This window comes from Eucyclogobius newberryi, unplaced genomic scaffold, assembly GCF_026437365.1.
Source record: "Eucyclogobius newberryi isolate DKJ021-1_F unplaced genomic scaffold, fEucNew1.0.hap1 SCAF_19, whole genome shotgun sequence".
NCBI lineage: Eukaryota > Metazoa > Chordata > Actinopteri > Gobiiformes > Gobiidae > Eucyclogobius > Eucyclogobius newberryi.
Genome location: NW_027315823.1, coordinates 25,100,547 through 25,128,533, shown reverse-complemented (window position 1 = coordinate 25,128,533; position 27,987 = coordinate 25,100,547). Strand labels below are relative to the sequence as shown.

Genomic DNA, 27,987 nt, shown 5'->3' with positions numbered 1-27,987 from the left:
AAGTAGCAAGTTTCTTCTTTAGACTTTAGTGATGTGAAAGGCAAGTGTAGGCAGTTTGTCAATATGAAGCTTTACTCTCCCCCGCTCGGGGACATACCAGCTCTGTAATATCAGAGCAGTGATGATGCCTGTATCGATTCCACATCCATACCTTTCATTATCCGTCTTCTTTTCTTCTCGTTCACATGTATTTAGTTCAACAGGGCCCAAAGCGATTTTAAACTTGAGTTCCTTCATGACTTTGCAATAAAATATCGATGTGTAAAATTGATAGGAGAGTGGCTTTTACAGCCTGTGTTTGCATTGTCCATGATTAGATTTTGAAATGTCAATAACAGAATGAAGCAAATGATCAATCCCGCGATGTGTGAAGAACATAGTGCGGTACTATTTTATATATTGTTAAGCATTTAGCTGACTAATGAAGCCTAGTTCATCTTAATATCTTGGTCCTGAAACCAAATTTCACCCTTTGCGATTCTGTGAACTCATCGCACTCCTAAGCCCCTTTATTCTAATAGAGCCGAGACGCTTTGATAAATGAACAGATTTATGACCACAATGTCACCTTTTCTGTTGAAACCGCTGAGGCAAATAGGAGTCCTCCAGGGCCCAGCTGCGTGGATGTTTTACTTTAAACATTGGCTTCGACTGGCACCTGGGTCCTCCACGCTATGGAGCTAGAAAAATGGTGACCGGACTGATCAAACATCCTCTTTTGTGCCATGAAACCCATTATTTGCTAAATTGCTCAGATGCTCCCTGCTACGAATGCTAAAACGTTCTGAAACACATAATTTTTTTAAGACGATTACATACATCAATGTAATATAGTTTATTTTTGTTATTAAGTTAAAGAAGTGTTAAAACTGATATATTTTGTCAGCAGACTAAAAGACAAAAGCATTATATCTTAAGAGCAGGGAAAGCATTTCACTGAAGTTGTAACTGTGCAACCAAATGATTTGCAACTAATCAAATGTCCAAAGAGACTGGGACGCCTGCAGAATTCTTTGTGAGGGTACGCACAGTCAAATTTGTGATAAACTCTCCACGCGCACTCTATGTCCAATCAATATTCCTTTTCGTCAATGTCGCTCACCCCTAGTATTTAGCATCTTAAAACATTAGGCTAAGTGAAAATTCTTATTCGAATTTTGTCAGCGCTCTAAAACGTTAAACTATAAAACAGTTCTTTTTTGTTGCTGTCCCAGTCCAGACAGTTGTGGATATATGTAATCCATCCACAAATTCAAAGTAAACAAACTCGTAGCATAATACATATTGAACCTTTTGTTTTATTTAAATTTTACTTAGCAAACCAATATTGTTTTTGCAAGTTAAACCTGTTGCATTTGGAAATGGCATTTTGTGCATGCAAATAACAGCCTTTCTTTTCTTTCCCTTTTCTGTGTTTCATTTCAAGTCACTGCAGGCGTCTGATTAGAGGTTAACAAACCGTGCTTTACATTTGCTGGCTGGTTGCATAAGAATCGAAAAATGATTTATGGCATCAGACTCTTATGTGTCGCCAGAAGACATAGCCACGCACGCAAACAACAAGAAAAAAATCCAGTCCATAGCTTGCAGTGTTTTAGCTTGAGCCCTGATCATTGCAGCGTGCTAACTGTGTGTGTGTTGCAGACGACATGGAGGCCGTCCCTGTGAAGCAGTTTATTAAGCACGTGATGGAGTTGTACAAGAACAACCTGCAGGGCTTCTCCGAGGAGTTCGAGGTAAATCCTGCCTGTCCGTAACATGACACTTTAGTGTGAGGCTGGGATCTGACAGACACACAATGTTCACTGATCTGAGGGAGGAATACATTTCTACAGTAAACACAGGGGAGTAGGGAAATTTACCAAAAATGTACCATAGAGCCCTACTATTGATGTTTATTTAGTAACATCAATAGTAGGGCTGCATATTATATCGAGAAAGTATCAATTTCACAATATTGGCTAATGCAATAATCAATATTGCAGCAAAGTAAATAAATCGCAAGGTCCTCTATTTGACGGAAATGTACTGTTTTTAAAAGTAAAATGTTGAAAAAGGCTGATTTTATAAATTAGCCTTGTTTTGCTCTTGTTTTTGTCTGTTAAGTTTTCTTTTGACTAATGCATACATACATGAACAAATGTTTCTTTTACCATAGCTGAAATTATTATGATAAAAAGCATATCAAAATATTGCAATCATATTGATATCGCTTTACTTGACAGCCATATTGCATATCGCCATCATTTCCAAAACTGTGCAGCCCTAATTAAAAGCTCAATTAAGACCAACGCACACGGGACGCTTTGCCACGTGGCCAAATATTATCCATTCCTTTCTATAAGCGCCTCTCATGCGCCACACATAGAACCTGTTGAGTTGGGGCCGGGGCCGCGGCCTAAAACGCATGCTTTCTTCACATCTGTGGTGAGTACAGACAGATCTCTGCACTGTGACTGACAGAAGGAACGCTGTAAACTTGAAGGAGAGGCACGAGCAGCAGGAGCCAGAGAAAGCACCTGCTCTTCTCTCGTTTTTCTCCATGCACAGAAAACTCTTGTCTCTGGATTAAATTCACCGTTACCTGCTCAAACCTTCGTCTTTCCTCTCCGAAAAGATATAGCCTCACGCTGTGTCTCTCTTTTTTCAGTAATCTGCAGATAAAATCCTATTTGAACTGCCCCCACAGTTGATTTCAAACCTTTTGAAGAGCCGCGACGCACTGCTTTTAGTGTGTGTTGACTCATGTTTTTGACGCACATCAAATGTAGCACTTTGGTGTTTGTCGGCTTCTAACATACAGAAAGTCACATGTTTACCGGAAAACTTCAAATATATATATACTCCTAAATATTTACCCATTCAAGTTTGTCTGGCCTTCTATCTTGATCATTACATGGCAACTTTGCAAGAATGTTTAATTGAATTACATTGCACCTTCATTCACTGCTCTCCATAGTGTGCATTACAGCATGGAGCTCTGGTATAAAAAATAAATGAGCTGCAATTGGTCATAAAATTAGAAATAGCTGCTGCCATTGCATATTTACAGTTTGGAAAAGTAACAGCATCACCCGCACATATATCTGGCCCGGTTTGGAGCCCTACACTTGGAGATCTGATTCAGTGTGTGAACGTCTTCTGATCGTGAACATATGGCAGTAGGAACGCAAAAGATCAAGACGGACTGGGGTTAATTAGAGCGGCGCTGTCTGCTGTGTTTCTGGATGAAAGCACACTCGCTGTTCCACCAGGTTAAGAAACAAGGGCACAAGGTTCGTCCCAGAGGAGGCCTGCTAATTGGGGTCATTTGATGCAAAACAGCACGTGCCCCACACCGCCCTTTACAAATGCTGTTGATGTGTCTGCAGAGTGGTTTTATTTGAGGGGAATTGGGACTTATAGGTCACAACTTCAAATCTCTGTCACCAAGCATCTGCACTGCTGGAGTGTCCTTGACTGACCAAGCACTGAATGTGAGCCAATACGGAAAACGTTTCTTCTTCTTTGGTGTTTCATGGCGTTTTTTGTATCCATGAAGTGTTACATTACCACCAGCTCCTGTAGTTGTACGTCTTCAAAGTATGTGTTTTACGCTATACCGTAAAAAAAAGGAGAGAGAGAAAGAGGGAAAGGGAAAGAAAGAGCAGGAGCTGGAAGCATTTCTCTGCTTATTTTGCACTGCCTGGCTCACATTGGCACATTTGATTCATAGTTAACGGTAATGAAATGCTCCTAATATGTGTGTTTTGGTCTCTCCAGGAGGTCCAGCGCTGCACAGCCGACCTGAAAATCACAGCAGAGCACTCCAATCATCCCGACAACAAGCACAAAAACAGATACATCAACATCGTAGCTTGTGAGTCAGCTGGAAAACACTGTTATTTCAGCTCGGATCAATTACGTATTATGTCTATAAACATATACTTCACTAGTGCCTTTTCTGTTCCCAGATGACCACAGCAGAGTGAAGCTGCGAGCTCTAGCCGGAAAAGATGCCAAACACTCAGATTATATTAACGCCAACTATGTGGATGTGAGTACTGTACAATGCTTGATCCTGTGTGGCGAGATCCTTCTGTGGTTTTATTTTATCGGCCATATCTTTTGGCTGTTTTTGGAAGCAACTCAAGTTTAATATCTGATTTTGAAATGCACTGCTTGTTTTGACGTGCAAGTTATTTATAATACATATCTTAGAAAATCAGTTTTTGCTTTTTATTTCAGGGCTACAACCAGCCCAGAGCTTACATTGCAGCTCAAGGTCCTCTCAAGTCAACATTTGAAGACTTTTGGAGGATGGTTTGGGAGCAGAATACTTGCATTATAGTGATGATCACAAACCTAGTGGAGAAAGGACGAGTGAGTTCATTTCTGCCTCTTGAGTTAATGTATTTAATCACGTAACTTTCTAATGCATGCGTTTATTTTTTTATTATTTTTTTTCTAAAGCGTAAATGTGACCAGTACTGGCCGACGGAGAACAGTGAACAGTATGGGAACATTGTAGTGACACTGAAGAACACCCAAGTCCACGCCTGCTACACACTGAGGAATTTCCATATAAGGAACACTAAAGTCAAGAAGGTACACCACTATTATGTCAGGCTAAAATACTTGAATGTTTACCCAACTTTAGACAAGTTTGTTTGTAGAGCACAATTCATACACAGGGCAAAGCGCTTTACATACAAAACATATAAAGACATAAAAGAAAATAGTGCAGATAAAATCGTTTGTCATTAAGTATGCACAGCTAAACAAACAACATTGTCAGAGTAGAGGCCTGTCTCACATCTTCAGGGAGACTGTTCTAGTTTTGATAATAAAACTGAAACACTGATTCCCCATGTTTAATCCTGACTCTGGCCCCAGCAGGAGGCCGGTCCCTGAGGTGCTCAGTGTTATTACCGGATATGATGATGATGATGATTATTAAACGGTGATGTATGTTCTTAGTAAACTATGAAGTTCAGCAGACTGATGCTGCCCCCAATGTGCATCCAAATGCTTCTTGTGTCATACATTTCTAAAAAAGGATAGAAATGTATGACACAATACTTCTATTATTATACTATCTTTTTTTAAAAGTTGCAATCAATAATAAGCAACAATACCAATACAAACAAAAATGTCAAACTTAGAAAAAGGCTTGATATTCAATACCAATTTTTATACGACAATATGATGAAAATGAGACTTGACCAAAGAAAACCAAGGCCAGTTACGTCGCTCGCATTGGCATTACCTGGGCCCCATCCTGGAGCCAGGCCTCGTCTGCGAGCGTCTGGTGGCCGGGTCTTTCCCCACGGGCCCCGGGTTAGGGTTAGAGGGGCAGAGCTGTCGGTGATCGGAAGACCCCGGACACGCTGGAGGGACTATGTTGCTCAGCTGGCCTGGGAATGCTGGAGGAAGTGTCTGGAGTGAAGGAAGTCAGGGAGTCCCTGCTTAGACTGCTGTCCCCTCTACTCGACCCCGGATAAGCATATGAAGATGGCTGGATGAAGAAAACACAAAATAATAGTTCCTTCACTATTATCATGCAATCTTGTACTGGTTCCACTTTCTAAAACCGTCTTGTAAAAGTCAGATTTAGTCCTGTAATTAGTGTCTAGTTTCATTTCTAGTTTTTGTATTGACAGGTACCTCGATACACCACGACTCATACGCTGCCAGTCCTATTGCTGTCTCTGAATTTCAACACACAAAGATTAGCCAAATGCCAAGAATGCCCTCCACTTCTCCCCCATCAGATCTTATACTCATTGCTCTGTATTGTTGTTTGCCAGGGTCAGAAGGGGAACCCCAAAGGCCGACAGAACGAGCGCACGGTGGTGCAGTATCACTACACGCAGTGGCCTGACATGGGCGTTCCCGAGTACACCCTCCCTGTCCTCACCTTTATCGAGCGCTCGTCTTCAGCTCGCAATGCGGACATGGGCCCTGTCCTGGTGCACTGCAGGTACCACTATAGGAGATAAATGAATGTATCTGTTAATATGTAGTTTGTGGTTAAGAGCTCCCCCTGTAGGTCATCTCTGGTGCTCACAGGCTTTCTATTGTATTTTACAGTGCAGGGGTTGGCCGCACAGGAACATATATTGCCATTGACAGCATGCTGCAACAGATCAAGGACAAAAGCACAGTGAGCATCCTGGATTTCCTAAAACATATCCGCACACAACGTAACTACCTGGTCCAAACAGAGGTAAGGGGGTTCGGGCGTGGAGTGGGGCGTGGGCTGGGGGCACATTACTGCTCTTAATGCTGAAAAGATCAAATGTGATTTAAAGATGGATGTGGAGCTTTGGAAAGCTATTTCATTTAATGGTCTGAGCCCAGCTAAAGGTCACAGTTGCACCAGTTCCATGGCAAACAAACAGCAGTGGAATGTAAAAGGGAAACATTTGGGGAGAGACATGCTCAGGAAAACATATAAAATATTCTAACAGAAGCTAAAGATCAATGTCATTATTATTAATGCTAGATTACAAGGAATAAAAACTTTTCATCAACACACAAAAAATGGAAAACTTTATTTCAATTCAACTCCAATATTGATTCGAGTTACTTGTGGGGAAAATCACTCACGCTGTAAGCCATTTCTGCCCTTGTCAGACAGATACTACAAGTACCATTATAATGTTGTTTGGAGGAGCTACTCAAAATCTGAACTGTGCTGTGTTTGGTTGTACTTGAAAGTAAAAGTCAACTTCAGTTACATTTTGGGGCTTGTAAGCAGAAATGCAGTCCAGATGGTACTTTATTACAGCCATTTTATTATTCCTGAAAACCACATCTGATTAACAGGATTTGCTGATGCACATTTTATGTAGACAAACTTTACAGTACAAATGGAGGGACATTGTCTTGCCCTCCAGATTTTGGCTGTGTGAATTATATGGCTTAGCTCCTGCAGTGTACATTACATAAAACTATTGTTATTATTGGTGAGTCTAAATAATTGATGGAAAGGCACGTCCATTCTTATTGTGACTGCAATGACAGAGGGTGTCCTCATTAGTCTGGATACATCTGTAAGCAAATTGTGATTTAAACTAAGCAATAAAAAGTCATTGCAGAGTGCTGCATTCTCTCATTTACAATACACAGATGTTTCAGAGTTTAATCAGCCCATAATTACTCAATGTGTTGCAGCAGAATCTGTTTTACAGCAAACACATACTTAACGGAGAAGTGTGTGCTTAAACAATACCATGGAAACTGTTAACTCCAGCGCAATCTCATGCGTCACAATTTCAACTGTAAACCGCAAATCAAGAGAGAAACTGTATATGACAATCAGCAGAAATGTTGTCGTCACAGCATTTTGTCTAATAATTATCAGTGTCACTTAACTACATACTTATACTTTATTATTATGGGTGACTCGGCCATTCCAAACTTTGTCAATTCTTAACAAGGAATTATTCAAACACCTTCCAATAAATGGGTCTTGAATAGATTAATCTGCTTGTAAATTATCCGTACAACTACTCAAATCCTTGATTAAACCAATAGTTTTGTGAATCCTTGAGAGGATTTAGTACAAAAATACATTTAAAATAATATTTTAAATGTATTTTTGTACAAAATCCTCTCAAGGATAATGACATTTTATAACAGATTGTTATGTATAGTCTTTCAGAATATTAAGCATGTAAATCCTATTTTAGAGAATGAAAGACTTGCTTTCATAATTTCTTTTAACCTAAATGGTCTGGCATTTGGCTGAGGTGTTAACAAACCCAGTCTGCTGTTCTGATCATTTATGCCACGTTCAAGTATGCACAGTGCACATATTTCTGCCAGTAAAGTTTCTAACAAATAATGTTACTTTGTTTGATGATGAGGTTTGCTTAGAGTTGAGGAGATTTGTGGTTTTCAAACCAATAAAGGAGGAATTAACTTCTTAAGTCTATCTAACCTAGTTTTTAACTCTCCAAACCCTTTGTCTCAAAGTGCAGCTTTCACAGTTTAGTCTATGGGGCAAAAACACATTTGAATAGCGTATAAGCGAAATACCCTGCCTTTTTGGAATGCTGTGTTCATCCCGTGGATATTTTGTGTACAGGAGCAGTACGTCTTTATCCACGACGCTCTGATGGAGACCATTCTGTGCCGGGAGACGGAGGTGCCCGCCTGTCAGCTGCACAGTTATGTCAACAGCATCTTGACGCCCAACTCGTCCGGCCGCACTCCACTGGAGAAACAGTTCAGGGTGAGTGCTCTGCTGTGCTTTGGTGAGCCGTGTGTGTCCACAGCTCCACCACTGCTCCACCACTGAGGGAGAGGCTTCCTTCACTTCTGAGTCTTGTTAACTCTGTGTACAATACGTTTACAGGAGCCGCTCCATGTCCACATTTTAACTGTAAAAGAGGTTTTTTCTGTCACCAGTAAAAAAGAAACTATAGAAATGTGAATGCATGATTGATGTGCTGGATATGTAATATCCACAGGTTCAGAAGGATAACAAATTTGACATAGTTGTGTAGTTTTCAGTTGGAACATTTTAATTTATGGACTAATGTTGACAAAAATGTATAGTGTAATATTTCAAGCTATCAGTGTTAAGTACCAGTTGAAAAAGGGGGGGGCAGTATTCTTTACCTGTACTATACCACTAACTATTGAGATAGAGACCTCTTTTTCAAGACTGACCTGGGGCAAAGGGAAAATGTAGCAGCACACAAGTCAAATATCATTCACACAAGTCAAATATCATTCACACAAGTCAAATATCATTCATTATTGAATTAATCTAATTAAAACATAATTTCCCTCCCTTTTTATTTGAGCAAAAAACCCTCGGCGAGACCTTCCAATTCCAATTATCTTACTGATTGTGCTTTTTATGTCTTAAATGTAAGAAAAAAAAAATCCTCAACATGTTGCATATACAAGAAGCTGAAACGCATAAATACTCTCCTTTTGACTAATGCTGGCAAAATAAAGTGAATCAAGGAAACTATTGTTAATTGATTGGATGTGCTTCTTTTTATATTACTAGTTGTAGGATACTTCTTTTTGACCACCTTTGACAGAATGCTAATGTGTCCAGAATGCCTACAATGACATATCTTCACTTCCATATGTTCTGTTCTGTAACCACACGACCACAAGGCTGATTCATAGAGCATTTTAATTTGCTCTGACAGTGACTCAAACTCTGTATTGCCATTTTTCTCTTTTCATCCCAGTTCTTTTTTTTCCTGTGTTTGCTCTGCAGCTGCTGTCTCAGGCTAACATGCGCTTCGTGGAGTGCTTCAGCGCACACAAAGACTGTAACAAGGAAAAGAACCGCAACTCCTCCGTGGTTCCCTGTGAGTGGAGAGTCTTCATATTAGCTATAACACACACTGTAGGCTGCGGTTTTCTGCATACAAGGTCACGATCGACACTGGGAGCTGTAAAAGACACGGTTGCTATCTCTGAACTTGGAGGTTTTCAAACTGAAGCGAGTGATGTTACGAGGCCTTTCGGGTTAAAAGCATTATTTATAGATGCTGGCGCTCACAATATTCATACGATTGAAAGAAGCGCTCTCGTGCAAACAAAAATCTTGGCCCGTGTATTTGATGTCATTTTTGGAAGAATTTGCATCCAAGCATTTAAATGTTTGCACTTAAGTGGTATCCAGACACAAGATAATAAGTGTAATGTCAAGACCACTGCGCAGGTATCATTGGTTCATTGGTATTCGCTGCACCTATAAGTGAAAGTATAGATTCAAGTATGACATTCAAAAATATACTTATGTAAAAGTATTGATGTACTTTCATAGTAAAAAACTATTTCAGACAGATTATTATTATTTTTTTAAATTTTGCATATACAGTACAACAGAGACAATAAACAGGAACAACAATAATAACAACAAGAAAAAACAAAAACAATACATGGAAGAAAGTTCATGAATACATTCGTAAAACACCACACACACACACCACACACACACACCACACACACACACACACACACACACCACACACACACACACACACACACACACACTCATAACATAGATAAATAACTAAATGAAAATACAATAAACAAAAGTGAACAGAATGGCTCGTCATTGTCAGTGTTATTTCAGACAGATTTTGAGAAATGTTCAAGTTTCAAAACCAGTGATCACCCGAAACAACTGAATAAATATCCTAATTTAATTGAGTGTTTTTTATTTGTATCATTTTGTTAACTATGGATGTGCTAAAAAATGACCCATCGGCAATTTCTTTACAGTAAAGTAAAATATATTTAGTCCTTTTCAAAAATGTAGTTGAGAAAATACAGATGGCTGCCTTCAAATGTAGCGAAGCAAAAAGTACCCCCTGTAAAAAGTACTAAAAAGGTAGCACCTGTTTACAATCACAACTGAGTCTGTATCTAATGCGTGATCTTTTTGATATTCTTTTAATTGTTTCTTTCATATTGCCTAAGACTGTTGGTATTCTAAAGCTCTTTTCTAATAATAGCTCTTTTGTATTCCACCTTTTTACCTCGCCTTTTCCTTCTTCCAGTCTGAATCTTTAAGGACCATTCCAAAATTAGAAACCATTTCCATAATCCCATAAGTTAATCTTTCCGCGCGTCCTCGGCTCTAACCCTGGTCGAGGGGGGAAAATGAGATACTTGTTTCTATGGCAACAGCAGGAGCCGTAATGAATGTGTGCATTATCGGCCGAACAATATCGGGGAAGGCCGCCATGAGCTTTTTTCAATCTGTGCGTCTCTTCACAGCGGAGCGAGCCAGGGTCGGCCTCACCACTCTGCCCGGGATGAAAGGAACCGATTATATTAATGCCTCCTACATAATGGTACAGTGCCCCTGCTATTTCCTGCCATTACATCCTGCGGGAACCTTTTACCTGCCTGTCACTAACCCCCGACATTTCTCCCCTCAGGGATACTACAGGAGCAACGAGTTCATAATTACCCAGCATCCTTTGCCGCACACCACTACAGACTTTTGGAGAATGATTTGGGACCACAATGCTCAGATTATTGTAATGCTGCCTGACAACCAAGGACTGGTATGTAATGTCCTGTGAATTTTCTTAAAAGTGAATAGAATCACAAAAAGTTTGTCATTGTCATTGAAACATGTCATATGACATATTTATGTCAAATAATCCCTCATTCGTCCAGGAGGGCTCCATTGTAGAAAAATATTCAGTTGTAGCCATCTGTTTTTAGGAGTCCAGATGACTACAACTGAATCTTTTTCTACAATTGTCATGTGAAAAAAATCACAAATTAGGAACTTACTTTCCAAAATAATATAAAAAATAAAGTTCTAGCATTTTACAAAAAGGCTATAGCAAATTAAATGTATACTATTTGCAACATTGACAAAAATGTATATCTCAAAGATCATCAGAAGACATTTTAGAAATCCATCAGAAATGCCAAACCGTGTTTTTAAATGTTTTAGTCAAGGTTTAAGTGTCTAGTAAATTGTAAAATGACCCACAGAAATATTACTTTTTATACTTGTCTGAAAGATTAAAACTTTTTTTAAAACAATATACTTGATTTTCAAACGTTGTCTATCTTATACATCTGATATCTAACACTATTAGCAATGATTAGCCTCTTTATTATAGCTGTTTTATTTGATCTATTATAATGCAAATTCTCTGGCTGGCTCTTGTTTTCCAGGCGGAGGATGAGTTTGTGTACTGGCCCAGTCGTGAGGAGGCCATGAACTGTATTGCCTTCACTGTCACTCTGATCAGCAAAGACAGACTGTGCCTGTCCAACGAGGAGCAGATCATCATCCACGACTTCATCCTGGAGGCCACACAGGTAAACCATCCACCGACTTAACTTTCATCAGTCCTCACACCCGTTTATCTTTAGTCACATGCGTTTGATACCTTTTTACAGGACGATTATGTGTTAGAGGTCAGACATTTCCAATGTCCGAAATGGCCAAACCCAGACGCCCCGCTCAGCAGCACGTTCGAGCTCATCAGTGTCATCAAAGAAGAGGCCATGACACGGGACGGCCCCACTATTGTGCACGATGAGTAAGTCACCTGTCTCGGCTAAATAAATATATACATGAGCATTATTAGTCATTCATTATTAGTCAATTGTTGAGCAGTGAAGGGCAGATCAATCAACCATATCAAGATTTCAATGCTAACTAGGTATTGAAAAGTATTGATTTGCATGATAAAATATCAGAACATACATATGGAGCAACATTATAAATAGCCTTTATATATATATCGATATCACAATACTTGCTATTAGGGCTGAAACAAGTTAATTATTATTATTAACGGCAACTAATCGATTATTTGGTTACTGTAATTGCCAACTAATATTGTAATCGGATAATTGTTATCTGGACTATACACAGACCAGGTGAAGATTTATGGTTCAGACAAAGAAAGAGAAAGAATCAAAACAAAGGAAACATTTATTTTTAGTTTATTATAAAAACATACTCTTAAGTATGCTCGATCACGATCAGGTGGCATTACTTTAGCTTTATCTGGGTCAAATGTGTGGTAAAAACAACTACTAGCAACTAATCTATTAATCTAAAGAATAATAATAATGGTTTTGTCCATTACTGATAATTAGAAGAGAATCATTAAATACTATGCCACGCTGATTCTGTTTTACATTATGACTTCATAGACTCTATTGTGAAGTGACTTTTGCAGACTGAAATGGTTTGAGGTTTGAATACTGCATTTCATCTGTTACTAAAATCAACATTAGCCTAATCGGTATTAGCCTCGTATAATTATGCACAAGCTCTAGTTTTAGTTAATGTACTTTCTCCCCGAGCCACGGAGTGATTAGTGGCAGCATCAGCATGTAGTCTTCATTACGGGATGCCCTGACAATTAGTGCTCCATTTAAACCACCAGGCTTCTTTCTGCTGTAATTTACAACACACCACAAGCACACCGAGATGCTAATCTGTGTTTTATTTTAGTCGTTAAACTTTTGACGTGTTTTATGACGAGAAAATGACCACATTGCATCATTTGCGTTGGGCAGTAAGTTTAGAGTGCACTCCCGCATCAGAGGCCTTCGAACCTGTTATGCCTGCTCCAAACCTAGAGAAAAATATACTAGCTCGGGGGGGCAAATGACTAGCTTCACTGACTCCGCGAGGCACCAAAGGATGTAAATGATTTTGCTGCTGACGTCGCAGGTACGGGGCCGTGTCTGCAGGGATGCTCTGTGCGCTCACCACTCTGTCGCAGCAGCTGGAGAACGAGGGCGTGGTGGACATCTATCAGGTCGCCAAGATGATCAACCTCATGAGGCCGGGCGTCTTCGCTGATATAGTAAGAGTTGCAATTATTGTAAAAAACTGACTCCTACTAAGTGATATTTATATTTCAAACATTTATATCATCATTTATTTATTCTGTTTTGTAATTCTATTTAATAATCCAGTCATAATGTATACTTTGGCAGTTCTAAGAGTACATAAAGGGTGTGGGGAACTGATAATATTGCAAAACAAACGATAAATGAATTAAAAGTCAGAATGTGATGGCGAAGTTTGTTTTACCCACGTTCATTATCCTAACAAATATTCGTATTTGTTTGTAAAGAATGTATATTTACTTGTTTGTATAGAATGTATGTTTACTTGATAATTTAATGATACACGGCTGATAGACTGTTGACTTGTGAGAAGTCTTGTATCATTTTAAAAAAAATCCTATCTGTTCTATGTAGTAGTTTTTATGTTAGATGTTTTAGGGCCCTGAGCTGCATATTGCATTCTGTACCGCAGCACAAAAACAAGTAGATTTACATCAGAAGTTGTTTGCTCTTTCTGCCCAAACCACACTAAACAAGCAACCCAGAGCTGAATCTGTATTGATCTGGGGCTCCGCTGAATAATGATGGCTGCTTCTCTTTGCACAGGAGCAGTACCAGTACCTATACAAAGCCATGCTGAGTCTGGTGAGCCACAGGGAAAGCGGCCTGAGCGCGCTGCACATGGACACTAATGGACTGGTGGTGATGGCCGACGAGTCAGATCCTGCCGAAAGTATGGAGTCCCTTGTCTGAGGAGTTTCGCACTTAAATTTGTACAAAAAATACAATGACTTTTCGGAGGCCTTTTTTGCCAGACTATTGATTAAAACAAATAACCTTATTACTTTTATACTGATGAAGTTTTTTGATATTTATGTTTTGTTTTTTTTCGTCCTTCTTTGTCTTAAGCATTACCCTGCTGAGCGTTTGCACCCGTTTTAAGTTGATCGACCGTGGATGAAGCCGCTTTGTCCAGTTTGCACTAAACTATCAGTGTTACTGCCTAAAAAAATAAAAAACAGTTGTCGTGGCAACAGATCTGGGTTCATGACCCCAAAGTGACAAACCCAGAGAACCACGAGAACCACGAGAACAATGGGAGGACCGTCTAAGTCTAACCGCACTCCACCACTACAGCCCGCCGCATGCACGGTCACAGCCTCTCCGCCTTTATCACATGAAGAATATCAGTCACCTAATTATTATTGATATATTGTCCAAAACTCTCACTACTGTCTTGTATAACTTGTACTTATTATTATTGCTTATTTTAAGTGTGTTACTACATATAATGTGAACATTTATTGCTTTTGCAGGGATTTATGTATATTGTTATATTGTTTTGTAATATATATATATATCTATTATACCCAGCCAGTGTATTTTTTTCTTTGTAGTTTTATCTATTTGTCCACTTACCCATTTGTAAAGTCCTAATTTGTAACTCATTATGAATATATCTATAATTATCTTATGTTTTATTTGCCCCAGTTACTAACCTCAACAGTCAATGGTCATCTATTTACATGGTGCAGTGCCTATGCAAAGTCCTGCCTCTCAATCTTTATACAAAATTAAAAACAGGGTTTCTTTAGAATTGGCCAAAACTCATCTGCCTGTTATTAATCTAAAGAGTGCATTTGAAATCTTATCAAACCGAAACTGAAATTTGCCCCGTTTCTGTTTCTAAGGCAAAGTCTATGACTATATTTTGGATGTGCCACAGTGTTGCTGTTTGAGGCTCTTCAGTCTTTGTCCGGAGGGATTTTGCCATTTAGATTTTAGAAATCTCCCACTCCCATTTACTGCTGTGCCATATGTATTGAAGTTGTGATGGAACTGCTCAGTGCCTTGTCTGTGTTCATTAATGGTGCTTGCTTTTAGCCAAAAATCACACCTAGTTTAACTATATCAGCATAAAGACTAACGGTGATCATTTCTGGATAATGGAAACTCATTGTGAGCTAAGTTATAAGAAGCTTCAGATTAGACAAAAGGAGACACTTTGCACAGGCACTGCTGCTATTTCTCGGGTTTATGCTTTATTTGTAACCAAAGATGTGGTTATGTGGTCTATTTATCAGCAACAATTGAACATGGTTCAGTATTATTGCAGAGATTGGAAGCTCGGAGTGCTTATGATGTTAAAATATGTTTAGACTCAAAGTCTGTATCCACACTAACCTTAAACATTCCTTTCTATTGGCACCTGGAGTATGTTATTGTCCACTTTGTATTGGATTTATTTTATTCAACACAGTTACTCCCACTTCTTTGCAGTAAACATTGGTTGCTTTGTATGACTTTGTGTATTCTTGTATATCTCTGTGCGGTGGCTTTACCTGTACATTTCTGCTTTTATTAGTTTCTATTTTTATACAAAGCAGTTGTTTGTAAAGTGGACCTTAACAGAATGTACCTTGTCCACGGTTCTTTTAGATTGACCACCCAAATGACTCCACAGATTTCCAGTACTTGAGCCAGGTTCAAAGTCTATTTTGTAATGAATCTGTACATGTTTTCTCCTTAATATATCCCGTTTCTATGATATTGTCACATTACAATAGGAGATTGTTCGTATGGGGGTGGTATATGCCATATAATGCTGTGCTAGTGTTATTCGAGAGGTTATTTGTACTGCTGTACATGAAATAAAGGGTTTGGATGCGTCATGGAATTGGCGATGCATTCTGCCTCAGTCTGTTGTTCTGGCGCCACCTACCGGCAGCAAACACAAACGAGAGGATACACATGTACAATATTTTTATTTCGAGGCCACAGCTCTTGCATATTACAACTGTTGGCTTTTCATAAGGCAAAAGCAAGAATGAATGGATCAGCTAGTTGACACATAAAACAAAGCGTTTAGGGAGGAACCCACAGGCATGCAGCGATGGCTCAGAATGCAATGTACAGCATTTATATTTATATATATTTATATTATATATACAAAACAGTGAGACCCAAACAATGCCAGACATCTCGTTCTACACAGTTACTGAACAAAGACGGACCAACTTTTTCTTAATAAAAAAAAAAAAAATGTAGCTCTTTTCTCTGTAAAAGTGTAACTAAACTAAAATAGAACCTGTTCCAAGGGCTTTAAATGTTAAAATAAAAATATAATCTCCTGTTATCAAAATGGAGAAATTAGAATATTGCTTCTCTATAGAAGTTCTGTCTAATGGTGGTCGAGATGAGCACAGGGCGCAGACACATGGTACAAACTTACTGTTGATGTTTAACAGTAGACAACAGTTTATCTGCGACAGCCTTAAACAAATAGTTTTATTTTCAGTTTGAAGCAGTTGGCATTCACTTAAACAGACAAGACAAAGAAAAGGGTCCACACACTCATCTTCACGACAATGTACCATAATGAATGTAGATACGACAAAGTAGCGCCATATAGGTTTGCATTGGACAGGGACACACCTATTAATCTCACTCAATATTGTCAAACAAATGGTTCTCCATATTGCTTAGTAACACATAGAAATGAATTTAGAAATGAATGAATCCAAGATAGGTGCTATCTTTATCATGACACAGCTAAACTGCCAATCATAGTTATTTTTTACATTTTATTTCCTCAGTATAAGTACAATTTTTTTTTTTAATAGTTATTAGTTCCTTCATAGGCTTTTCGAGCTGACAAAGAGGTCCTAGAGTGGCTATCTGAGTTGGTACATGCATCGGTAACCAGGCTAAAGTCAAAAGTGAGGGGTGTTTGAGGGAGGGGTCAGGGCGGTGAGGGTCTAGTCCTCTTCATCCTCCTCGTCGCTGTCCTTCATGGAGATGCCCTGCATTCCTCCCTCACGCACCGACGCAGACGCCTCCTCCATTGTGAGCCGGTTACGCACCGTGTCGTACATCTTACTGTTCAAAGTGGAGTCCAGCACGCCCTGCAGACGGAAGTCCCGGTACTTTTTCTGCACAAACACACACTTTTAGTCACACTGGCTCATTTTGAACACATGCTTTTTTACATTTAATAATGCTTTGTTTTATGTAGGGCTTTTGCAGTGCACAATTCATTCATTTCCCAAACTCAGAGATGGTAACATGGAGCCATAGCTGCCCTGGGGCTGAATGATCGAGATATTCATCCATATTCGTGCATGAGGAACTTTTAACCAATATGCATATATTTCTTATATGTATATTACATATGGAACCATTGGTAAAAACCTTAACTCTGCTCAACTATAAGGACCATACAGGATTAGTTAATTTTCTCAAAGACGACAAACAAATACTTAAAGATCAAATGACAGGTTAGATTCTCATTTCACTACGTAGTCAACATGATTATATCTAAGATGTTACTAAAAATGTTCCTGGTTGGACATGAGTAGTAGATTTGACATTGGTAGATGTAATTCCATAACAGTTACCTAGCAACCATATTGTAAACAAGGTCCAATATATATATATATATATATATATATATATATATATATATATATATATATATATATATATATATATATATATATATATATATATATATATATATATATATATATATATATATATATATATATATATATATATATATATATATCTCACAATATTTATGATTTGACAAATAATAATTGGTAACACATTTATTTTGTAAAATGTTACTACAAACTGTTAATATAAACTGAAAATTGTGTCCATTGTGTGTAAATTAGATCACAGTGGGATACTCTATTTTCAACTTTTATTCTTCAAGGTTTTTTCCACAAACTGCCACTCGACTGATGTAAAACTATAATAAACATTTACCACACTTATCCCACTAAACTAAGTAATAATGGAACATAATAAGGATTGCCATAAGGAACATGAGAACTTGTCATATGCTTGTCATATTTCACTCCCCAGTTAGTCCTGGTTACCTTGGTGATGCGGATGAGGATCTTGAGTTGGTAGACGTGCAGCTGCTGTTCCATGCGCTCAGTCAGCCAGGTGCCCAGGAGGTTCATGGTGGCAGTGTACCATTGCTGCAACACAAACATGACACTCTCCAGCAAAACACTCACTCACACACAGGACATGGAGACAACAGGCCGCTGCCTTCAGGCCGAAGCCCTGACAGCCCAGGACAGTGTGTGCTTGACCAGCCCTTACACGCTGAAACTGTATGGCATATACTGGGATCACGTTTCCATCTATTAGAACTTTCACAATAATTACTATGTCGACTTAGCGTCCACTAACTACTCAAGTGTTTCGTTCTGCGCGGGATTGTCCTGCTTTGGGTAATTGTGTCAGTGGCATAAAGTCATTTCAATATTATCGTTTATTGCTATACATTTCTGCTGCAATATATCGCACTTCGAAATGTGTTATCGTGACTGGCCTATTTTATATTTTGAATGGGCAAAACAAGTCCTCAAAAAGTCCCTGAAAACAGGAAGAAGTCAAGTGAGCAAAACACATGCATGGGTTCAAAATGTTTGTAAATTAACGCAAAAATATCAAGTAATTTGAGCTGTGGGACAATCATTTTTCTCTTGCTTATTTATGATGACAGTCTTATTTTACCAGGGCCTCTCTTGCCTGGTACAGCTCAGCTCCTCCGCCTGAATAAAACATCATAGTCTAGCATGGGGACTGCACCTGTGGGAGTTTGCAAACTTCTCCAGAGTTTGAAAATGTACTGTTTGCTTCTCTAAACACACACACACACACACACACACACACACACACACACACACACACACACACACACACACACACACACACACACACACACACACACACACACACACACACACACACACACACACACACACACACACACACACACACACACACACACACACACACACACACACACACACACACACACACACACCTTTACTGTACTGCAAAGAGCTGGAGAAAAGAGGGGATTTAGCAACTTGGAAAAGTACATCTGAACCAACATACAGAAAATACAGAGATCAGGCAAAACATTAGAGCCCCAGCACAAAATAGAGCAGTTCTGTTGCATTAATGCCAAAATGACATCATTCTGTTTTTTTTCAATTCACCTTTGCTTTGGTATAATGTTTTGCCTGAACAATGTATGTCATTTGTGATTACTTAAGACCTAAGATGATAGGTGAAAACTTACATAATCCACTTATTACTCAAATAATTTAGATCGTATTTATAATGTATTTGAATTGCATGGTAAAGATGGAAAACCTCTACAGGGAATAGAAATTATACTCTAGTTCAGATAAAAGTTATTTTGCAAAAGAAAATTAGAATGAGTGAGTAAATGCATGTTAGCAGGCAGGGAGCAGCGGTGCTATTTTCTTGTATTGATCCTGTTTAGGTTTAAGAACATTATCTATTTAATCCATGACGTTACAAGAGAACAGCACCATCAAAAGTCTTGGAGAAGAAACATATGTCGTCATACTTGAAGAAAATAGGTCAACTTTTAACTTGTGAGTAGGCAGGAATGCAAATAAGATACTCAGGCCCAAATGTGTTATTCAAGTTAATTTGGTTGATGCCTGTCCACTTCACAGTCGAGTTGAGCATGCAGTGCATGCAGACCTGGCAGGTGGAGGCAGAACACGTACGGAAGGAAAAATGTCTGCGTGAAAGAACCACCTAAAAAACTCAAAACGGCAGGAAGAGTGTCTCAATCATTTGGAATAGTTCATGTCATAAAATCATTGGCTTGTGGTTAGCGTTCACAAATATGAGATGAGATTATTGTGTACACAGTTTGTTCTCCCTGACCAAGACCCTAGATTTAGAGAAGGTTCAGGATCCTGCCTTCTTTTCCTGACAGCTTTTTTTTTAGCGCCTTCAGAGGTATTTTGTCATTATAATAACAAGTATATCTTGCAAACTGTAACAGCACAAAGTAGTTATAACACAAACGAAGCACAAATGACAGAGGCACTTTTCCTGCAGTCTTGGATTTGAAGGGATGGCATCTTCACGCAGGCAGGAAACACTGCTCTATGTGCAGCATGTACAAAATGCTCTTAGGAGGAGGGTCATGCTAAGAGATGTACACAGGAAGATTATCTGACTCTAAAACTCATGCCGACCGAGATAAGTGCCACTTTTTGAATAGAGGAGCAGCAGGAATGGAGTTAATAAGAAACAGAATTGAGAAGAAGATTCAAACCAGTGAAAGAAAGATAGACCAGGAAGAGCCTTGTGCAACATTTAGTGCAACATTTAGTCGGCATGCACATGGAGGGATGGATTCAAATGAAATCCTAGAAGCAAACGGGTTGGAGAAAATGTCTAAACCTGACACATTGACAAGTATTTTTCAGAAGTTACATGACAGTGCTGACAAGGTATTTTGGGGAGAAGCAAAATGACAGGAGTGGACCTTCTAGACATACAGTAAGCGCCATAGACAAGAGTCCTGACTCCGACACAGTGATTTCTGTCTAATCCCAGTGCAGAAGACAAACATCAAACCAAACACAGCATCTTCAGAGACACAGAACCAGGTCTGACAAAGGAGACCTGGATCTGTGTAGGTCCTTCATGAACATGAGGCACAGACATCACAGCAGTATGTGCAGTGTCACACATGGAGGACACATTCATGTGGATGTATCCAACAGGATTATGTGGGAGGAAGACAGTGCTCTCTTGACCCTCTGTCTGGATGGTTCCCGGCCTCAACTCACTGCAGCTAACTCAGACTTAATTCCCTTATTGACTCTGTACTATGTCTACAATGTCAAAACATCACTTCGGTCACTTGTAGTGCAGTAAGCAGATATTTTAAAATATACACATAAATCAATTGTTGTTGTTTGAGTTAGCCCTGAGAAAAAAACGTTTGAATCCTGGAGAAACTAATATGTATTTAACAAAAACAAGATAAGACACGAGCCTGGTATCCGTGAATAGGTTTGAATTTGTAAGGGAACCCATAGTCTGATGTTGCACTGGTTGGGAACCACACTTATGACAGAGGGTATACAACATGTCAGCCTCTCTGTTTTGTATCAGGAGCGTCCAGCAGTGTGTTTGGCACCCAGCATTTTGAGTGGATGCACAAATAACATGGGTGCTGCACTGTGGACGGTGTCACTCTCCTGGAGGCTGCCATGTTTTCTGTATACACGTGTGAAAGCACAGAGGGGTGTGGTCCACTATCAGAACTGCTTATAGACAATTATTCTGTTCTTTCCAGAAAGCACTGCTTGTGATAATCCTTTCTGAGGATGCTTTTATGGACTCTTTGTAAATAAAAGTAATTACTTTTTGAATAGACAAAGACCCAAAAGCACTGTGGCAATGTACAACAGTAATGCAGAGGGCAGCAGCTGAGAGCTGAGAGAGACAGACAGAGAAAGACAGAGGAAGTAGTACCTCTGCAGGCACAGAAACATGACCTGCTCAAAATGGGACTTATCCCTCTCTGACCTGTTTGTTTTGCCACATTTTGGATGGCCCCTCCCATTTGTGTGAGGAGGAGAAGGCATCTACTTACATCAAATAACCTTTCTATATACACCTCCTCATTGACCTTATCACGAAGCATATCCTGAGAGTGGCGCACAAAGGTCACGTAGCCATCAGCCACGTCCATCCCGGGCTTCTGCAGACGGAAACACAACAGGGTCAATCACACAGCAAATCATGACGCATGGTATTGAAAAGACAGAGAGGGCTGGACCAGAGCGTCATGCTGTGCCACACTGGGTCTGGCCCAACGGGAGACTTACAGGTACTTCCACATATTTAGAGGCAGCTTTCACCTGAAATCATATAACAATATACGTTTAGCAAGACGAATCTTGTTTTGTTTGACGTTATGAAAGTATTGTTTGGACAGACTTGTGTCGCATAATCTCTAATCTCACCGTAAATGAGAGGAATGAGGAGAAGAGTGTGCCTTCGTCGTATCGGGAAATCTTAGCCAGGACACTTTCCAGTATTGCAACAAACTGAAAGTGAGACAAAAACAACTTCTTTAGCCAGCTCCCAAAACTATGAGGGGGTGTTTGTTTGTTTGTTTGTTTGTCTGTTTGTTTGTTTGAATGTTATACCTTTGCAACCAGAAGCTGGATCATGTCTTTCACACTTTCTTCAATCAGCTCGTCAATTTGGGTGTGAAACTGTTTCTGTAAAGCAAGTTTAAGATATTGTTGATAATGGGTCTGTGAATTTCAAAAAGTATTAGAATGTCCTTTAACTACTACATGTGAATTAGAAGAGACTGTAATATAATGGTGAATACAGAAGAGGTTTTAAACTGGATAAAATAGGTCTATTGGTGCGTTCACTGCCATGGTATACTATCCCAAAGATGTATGATTAACATTGTATTGACATATCATTGACAAGGCTGCATCTACTTACAAGGGAAAGTCTAAGGAGAAATGTGAACTAAGCTCAAAAATGTTAATTGTGATAATAGAAAGTCTTCGTCTCAAGTTTGCGTTACCTCCTGACCCAGCTCCATCGCACACAGTTTGGCTGATTGGTCCTTGGCGTCCACCATCACATTGTACATGGTGCATAATGTGGGAGAGATACGGAAATCTGTAGATTTGCTGCTTTTGGTCAGCTTCGACTCAAAGGCCATCCTGGTGCTGCAATGTGAATGTGAAATATTTATGTCCAACATTCTATGAAATATGCATTGATTCTTCTCCTTCAGAGCGCTGCTACTGTTGTGGTGGATTATTTGTGTGGCTTGGTCCTGGACGTGACTCACCGCTTGACGCAGTTCTCGATCATGTTGCTAGACATTAGCTTTATGCGGTTCTCCAGGTGCTTGGCAAATTCATCCTCGGGCCAGTGCAGGTCTCTGATGAACGTCTGCAGGGCATCCAGTTTCCAGAAGAGGTCCTCAGATGTCCCAGAGCCGTTACTACCGGCAACAGCACACATTAAGTCAGAAAATGTAATTCATAAAAAGCTCAAGGGGGGGGTGTAAAGTGTCACTCCCGCCATAAACTGACTGGTTGATTAAATGTTTTTGGTTGACAGTCGGTGTATGGCTGAACGGGAGCAGACAGGGGTTCAGTGTGGAACAATAACCATGCTGAGAAGTATGGTTATTGTTATGAGGTGTGAAGTGGCCACATGCAGGTAAGTCACTGCAGCTCGAGTCACAGAGTGTCAAGACAAAAGGGAAATAGTGAATGGAGGAGTGAGGGAGGGCATGTAAAATTCATATGTATGTAAATGATTTTAATTCGATTTTTTAAAAGTTTTGACTCGTAATATTACAAGCCTTCTCTCCTTACCCATGCCTCCAAGCTGATGGGGTCACCTGAACATTTTGATAAAAACCATGCAGACTTTTGGACATCCTGACTAGCGCTGATTGGGTAAGTTGGATTGAGGCACATAGTTGTAACATTTCCAACCACTCCAATCAAACCGCTATCAGGAAGGTCAAAGGATGCGCCTATAGTCATTTCATTTCAAGCATAGGAGATACATAACTGCAGTGAATTGAAAACCCAAAATGTTAGCTTGCCTGTATCTCCGCACAGCATGCAAGTCGAGGCAAATGAGTGCGTTTCAGACACTCATTTCCAAACCCCATCTAGTCTATAGCACCTCTCAGAGAGTCCTTGGCATGAAGACATGTGCTATAAAATAGTTCACACATGCTGGGCCGAGACATGTTCAGCAGTTTAGCCAGTCTCTATGTTCAAAATGCATTTTTGGGGACATCTTCATACCAAGGCAAGCCTCTGAAAGCTTATTTCTCAAGTGAACTAGTAGTAAATACACACTCAGAGTCATATATAGCAGCCATCCATGACGGGGTAGAAAAGCTAGGCATTTGTGGAAGGTTAACTGATAGTCCAGCTACTGGCACTGGCAGATTTGGAACTTTGGGAATTTGGAGGTTCACATTTGGTAGGTTCACATTGGGCAGATTACTTGTTAAACTCCTGCAAAAAAAGACAGACAAAAAGAAAAATACACAGAATCCATAACAGTGGTGTGAGACCGGTACAAAGCCATGTAAACATTAATCATAAAGAAAAGTCTTAAATAAAGAAAGAGATGTTGCAGACAGTAAGATAGACATAAGACATAGTACATGAAGAGGTAAACAGACTACAGATATAATATTAGATGAGGTAGTAAGCAAATGCTAAACAGATATTTCAAACTGGCATCAATTTGACAATTTTACTCAGTATTGAAAATGCAAAAGGAAACAAAGCAAATAAGGAACAACAATTACATAATAACGCCCACATAACACACTTGTAACACGTCAAAATGCACATAATGAAGGTTAGTTCACACAACGAAACAACAGAAATACTGGCCTAACCCAAATATGTCAGGAAAATGTATAATATTAACATTAGTCAAATCTATTTTAAAACAAAACAACCTATTTCTTCATTTTGCTGAAGAAGAAAATAGGTTATGGAGATCTCACGCCTCCGTGCAGTCGGCCTGTCAGAACAAAAGGCCCAGGTCTCCAGACAGTTTACTGCTGAGATACCAACTATAGGCTCCTTACTTGACGGGCTCCCAGGACTCGCGGTCAAACCCCTTGTGAATGGATTGCGCAATGGAGGACTCCATCAGATCCACATATCTAACCACCAGAGGCGCGTACAGGTCCTGCAGGTGCTTGTGGAACTTTCCATTGCACAGATGGTCTAAAGAGGAAGAGGGAAACAGCATTTGTTAATAACTACAGAGCAAAACAAGGTCATACAGCACTGCTTTTAACTGCAGTACATATACATTAATTCAAATTTGAAAATGTGGGAAAGTATTATTAATTGGCCTCTGTAGAAATGCCTGCTCTATTGTCGTATTTAGTGTATTATGTAGCATTTGATTTCCAGTGCTGCATTTGTTTTGATAAGAAAAAGTAAAATTATTCTCTAAAGTAGGTCATTGTTTATCTTTTAAAAGATCAATATATAATTCTGAACTGAACACAAAAAAACATCCAGCTAATGATCACATGCACTGTGCTCCTGCAGTCTTTGAGTGAACAGTAGGGGGCTCACAGTCTGTTCGCAGGATGTCGTTGAGCAGCTGAAAGAGGGGGAAGCTGTCCCAGCTCTCAGGCGACTGGATCTCCAGAGCGGCGTCCATGTCGATGGCATAGAGGGCCAGGAAGATCTCTGCATGTTCTACCATCAAGTCTGTCCACCAGGCAAAGGCCTACAGAGATACACGGACAAGTGAGAGCACAGGTGAGCAATACGACAGGCACAAGAAGGAACAGGGAGAGCTGTTTCAGGAGGATAAGTACTGGTGTGGGCATAAAATGTAAGAAAATATGTGATTTTGTTTTTGAGTGTGTGTATTCTGTCAATGAATACTGAGAAGCTGTGGAAGTCAGTGAGTATTTTCTTTCAAAGAGAGGAGCAGCCCGCATAGACCCATTGCCCATGTGTATATGTAACTCCATCAAGCTTTTGAAATCCACAGCTTGTATTGATCAGAGCTGAAGCGGGATTACTGAGTAGCTCACTGTACTAATGCATGTGTAATATGAGAAGCAGTGTGGCTGTATGTTCTGGTTCAGACTAGCTTCTCTCATGCAAATGCTCCATGCTTTTCTCTGTCGTTTAAGAGACAAGGCTTCTACCATTCACATCGCCGCCAAACTCTGAATCTCCCACTGATGTGAATATAAGTCATGCACGTTCCATAAGGCACGCCGAAGACTGCAGCACACAGCATCATTTCTATAGTGTCAGTTCCAATTAACAAAGTAGCATTGAGATTCAGCTGACTGTATCCTGGCACAGTCCAGGCCTCTTCGCCCTTTAAACTATAGTAGGTGCTTTGCAGGCAGTCTCGGCTTGACTGCTGTGCATTTCACTCACATTGCCAAGTCTAAAAAATCTAAATGTAATCTCTTTGAATGGTGCCGCATGCGCATACTTGCATTTTATTTGTTTTATCTATCTAGGCCCAAGTCAATAAATAAGAATATTGTGAAAAGTTCATTATGGGAGCTGCTCAATGCAGGGTTGTATTTATTCATTAACATTGTGTAACGTTGTGTATTATTTGGCTTTGAGATTTTTTGGTTTTAAATTACGTTATGATTTGCCAAGTGCCAAGTTTATTCAGTGAATTAATTATTGTGATTATTCATGTAACAATGTAATAGTAAGAACTGAAAACTTATAATCGTATATAAAAAGTAATTTCAATTCTCTTAAGTGCTTTTTATGTGGCTGTTTATAATGTACAATACTGTTCCAATAGTATCTGACCACTTTACATTTGTATTCATAGTATTGGAGCAGTATTGTAAGTGAATGAAAGAAATGTAATTGTCAGTCATTGTGAATAATCGAATTATAGTGATGTTTCGTCTCACAATATTCGCAACACTGAAAAGTGATACAGTGATATCTCGTAGAGATTTCACATACAATTTAAAGAAAATAAAATATGTTTTTACATTGTCCACTAAAATAAAATTAAGAGCCTTTAATACATTTACAAAAAATAAACCCTTGTAGGCCAAAAGGAAAGTTATTATTTTTTTTGCATTGAACGAAATAGTATTTCTTTTTCACAACATTTTAATTTATTGAAACGTGTCCTGTAACTTTTGTGTCAAGCCATCACAAACTGTTACTTACCTTTCTACTTACCTTCCCGAGACACATAAACATACGTAAGAAATAAAAAACAGGCAGCAAACAAACTCTTTTCTCCATCACATTTAAGGTGTGATTCTATGTCAGGGTCAAAGGGACCAGAAAAGGCCAAATGCGACCACAACCTTTAATAACAGATATAGGGGTAAACACATTCAGGACCCTGACCCAGTGTTCAGCCAAACACACTCAACAGTGCCTTATCAAGACAATAGTGTCATAGGGGGAGCAGTCTGTAGGGGGCAGTACTGATGCTTAGGGGAAGGGCATGACATCATAACTCCGGCTAAGGGACATGCACAGAGCATTTAGGGCGGAACAACTTCACTACATACCTCTTTTCCCTGCTGGGATAGTCACCAATCATATGACAGTGAGAACAACAAGAAAACGTACAAAACAAATATGTATTTTAAGGCAATTCGCGGGACAGGGGTCGTACAACTCGGACAGAGGAGACTGATGGAGAAGCCGGGGGTAATGTTGGAACAAGGGCGGACTATGAAATTAATTGGTCAGGATGGAGGAGATAGAGAAATGTTTATGGAGCATCAAACTTCAGAGGTTCACATGAGCATACGTCAGAATATATATTAGCTTGGCATGCTTGAAGAGAAACCGTTTTTATGGCCTGATGGACATGCTTTATGGTCACAATTATGTTGGGTGCAAGCTACTGTGCCTTTTTACTTTCTTCAAGTTTGTCTCAGTCCTGCTCCTGCACAAGCACCCAGCCCATTACTCTATGTCTCAAGCAGTGTCTATGGCTTGAATTTGAACTCTAGAAGGTGCCTTTAGCAGTAGTGGCGCAACATGCTATTCAGGGGAGGTCGTGATGGGGGCAGAAGAAGAAAAAAGAAACAAAAATACTGTACCGATTGATCTGCAGAACTTGTGACTGCCGTCTGTCAAGCATAGTCAAAAAGATAGAATAAATCTGCTTTATCTAAGAGCACACTGAATGAGCTTAAATCTACACATACTCATAACGCTTATTCTTACAGGGATGACAAAGGGGAGTAAAAGGGGGAATACAAACTAAAAGGTGTGCCATTGTCCATATGCTGGAAATTTGGTAGAAACATATCCA

General features: G+C 39.5%; 2 protein-coding genes across 12 annotated transcripts in view; one reads left to right on the top strand and one right to left on the bottom strand.

Annotated features, from left to right (window-relative positions):
* ca16b (carbonic anhydrase XVI b) overlaps positions 1-15,986 on the top strand; it is a 158,675-nt gene extending 142,689 nt beyond the window's left edge. For both annotated transcript variants that reach the window (XM_072452422.1, XM_072452421.1), the window contains 15 exons: positions 1,645-1,736; positions 3,763-3,859; positions 3,954-4,036; positions 4,228-4,362; positions 4,453-4,587; positions 5,790-5,962; positions 6,073-6,208; positions 8,075-8,221; positions 9,230-9,323; positions 10,744-10,820; positions 10,908-11,036; positions 11,665-11,811; positions 11,893-12,035; positions 13,184-13,319; positions 13,912-15,986. In XM_072452422.1, the coding sequence (XP_072308523.1) occupies positions 1,645-1,736; positions 3,763-3,859; positions 3,954-4,036; positions 4,228-4,362; positions 4,453-4,587; positions 5,790-5,962; positions 6,073-6,208; positions 8,075-8,221; positions 9,230-9,323; positions 10,744-10,820; positions 10,908-11,036; positions 11,665-11,811; positions 11,893-12,035; positions 13,184-13,319; positions 13,912-14,058 (1,871 nt within the window). In that variant the 3' untranslated portion in view covers positions 14,059-15,986. The remainder of the gene's footprint in view (positions 1-1,644; positions 1,737-3,762; positions 3,860-3,953; positions 4,037-4,227; positions 4,363-4,452; positions 4,588-5,789; positions 5,963-6,072; positions 6,209-8,074; positions 8,222-9,229; positions 9,324-10,743; positions 10,821-10,907; positions 11,037-11,664; positions 11,812-11,892; positions 12,036-13,183; positions 13,320-13,911) is intronic.
* Positions 15,987-16,053: 67 nt separating this feature from the next.
* Positions 16,054-27,987, bottom strand: part of cadpsb (Ca2+-dependent activator protein for secretion b) — a 60,550-nt gene continuing 48,616 nt past the window's right edge. For 3 of the 10 annotated variants that reach the window (XM_072452430.1, XM_072452425.1, XM_072452423.1), the window contains 12 exons: positions 27,773-27,802; positions 25,281-25,437; positions 24,779-24,920; positions 24,030-24,191; positions 22,997-23,152; positions 22,724-22,871; positions 22,326-22,400; positions 22,140-22,223; positions 22,002-22,034; positions 21,767-21,874; positions 18,192-18,296; positions 16,054-17,237 (listed from right to left, as the gene is read on the bottom strand). In XM_072452430.1, coding sequence (XP_072308531.1) covers positions 17,064-17,237; positions 18,192-18,296; positions 21,767-21,874; positions 22,002-22,034; positions 22,140-22,223; positions 22,326-22,400; positions 22,724-22,871; positions 22,997-23,152; positions 24,030-24,191; positions 24,779-24,920; positions 25,281-25,437; positions 27,773-27,802 — 1,374 coding nt within the window. In that variant the 3' untranslated portion in view covers positions 16,054-17,063. The remainder of the gene's footprint in view (positions 17,238-18,191; positions 18,297-21,766; positions 21,875-22,001; positions 22,035-22,139; positions 22,224-22,325; positions 22,401-22,723; positions 22,872-22,996; positions 23,153-24,029; positions 24,192-24,778; positions 24,921-25,280; positions 25,438-27,772; positions 27,803-27,987) is intronic. The other 7 variants (XM_072452431.1, XM_072452426.1, XM_072452424.1 and 4 more) reach the window with 3 other exon arrangements.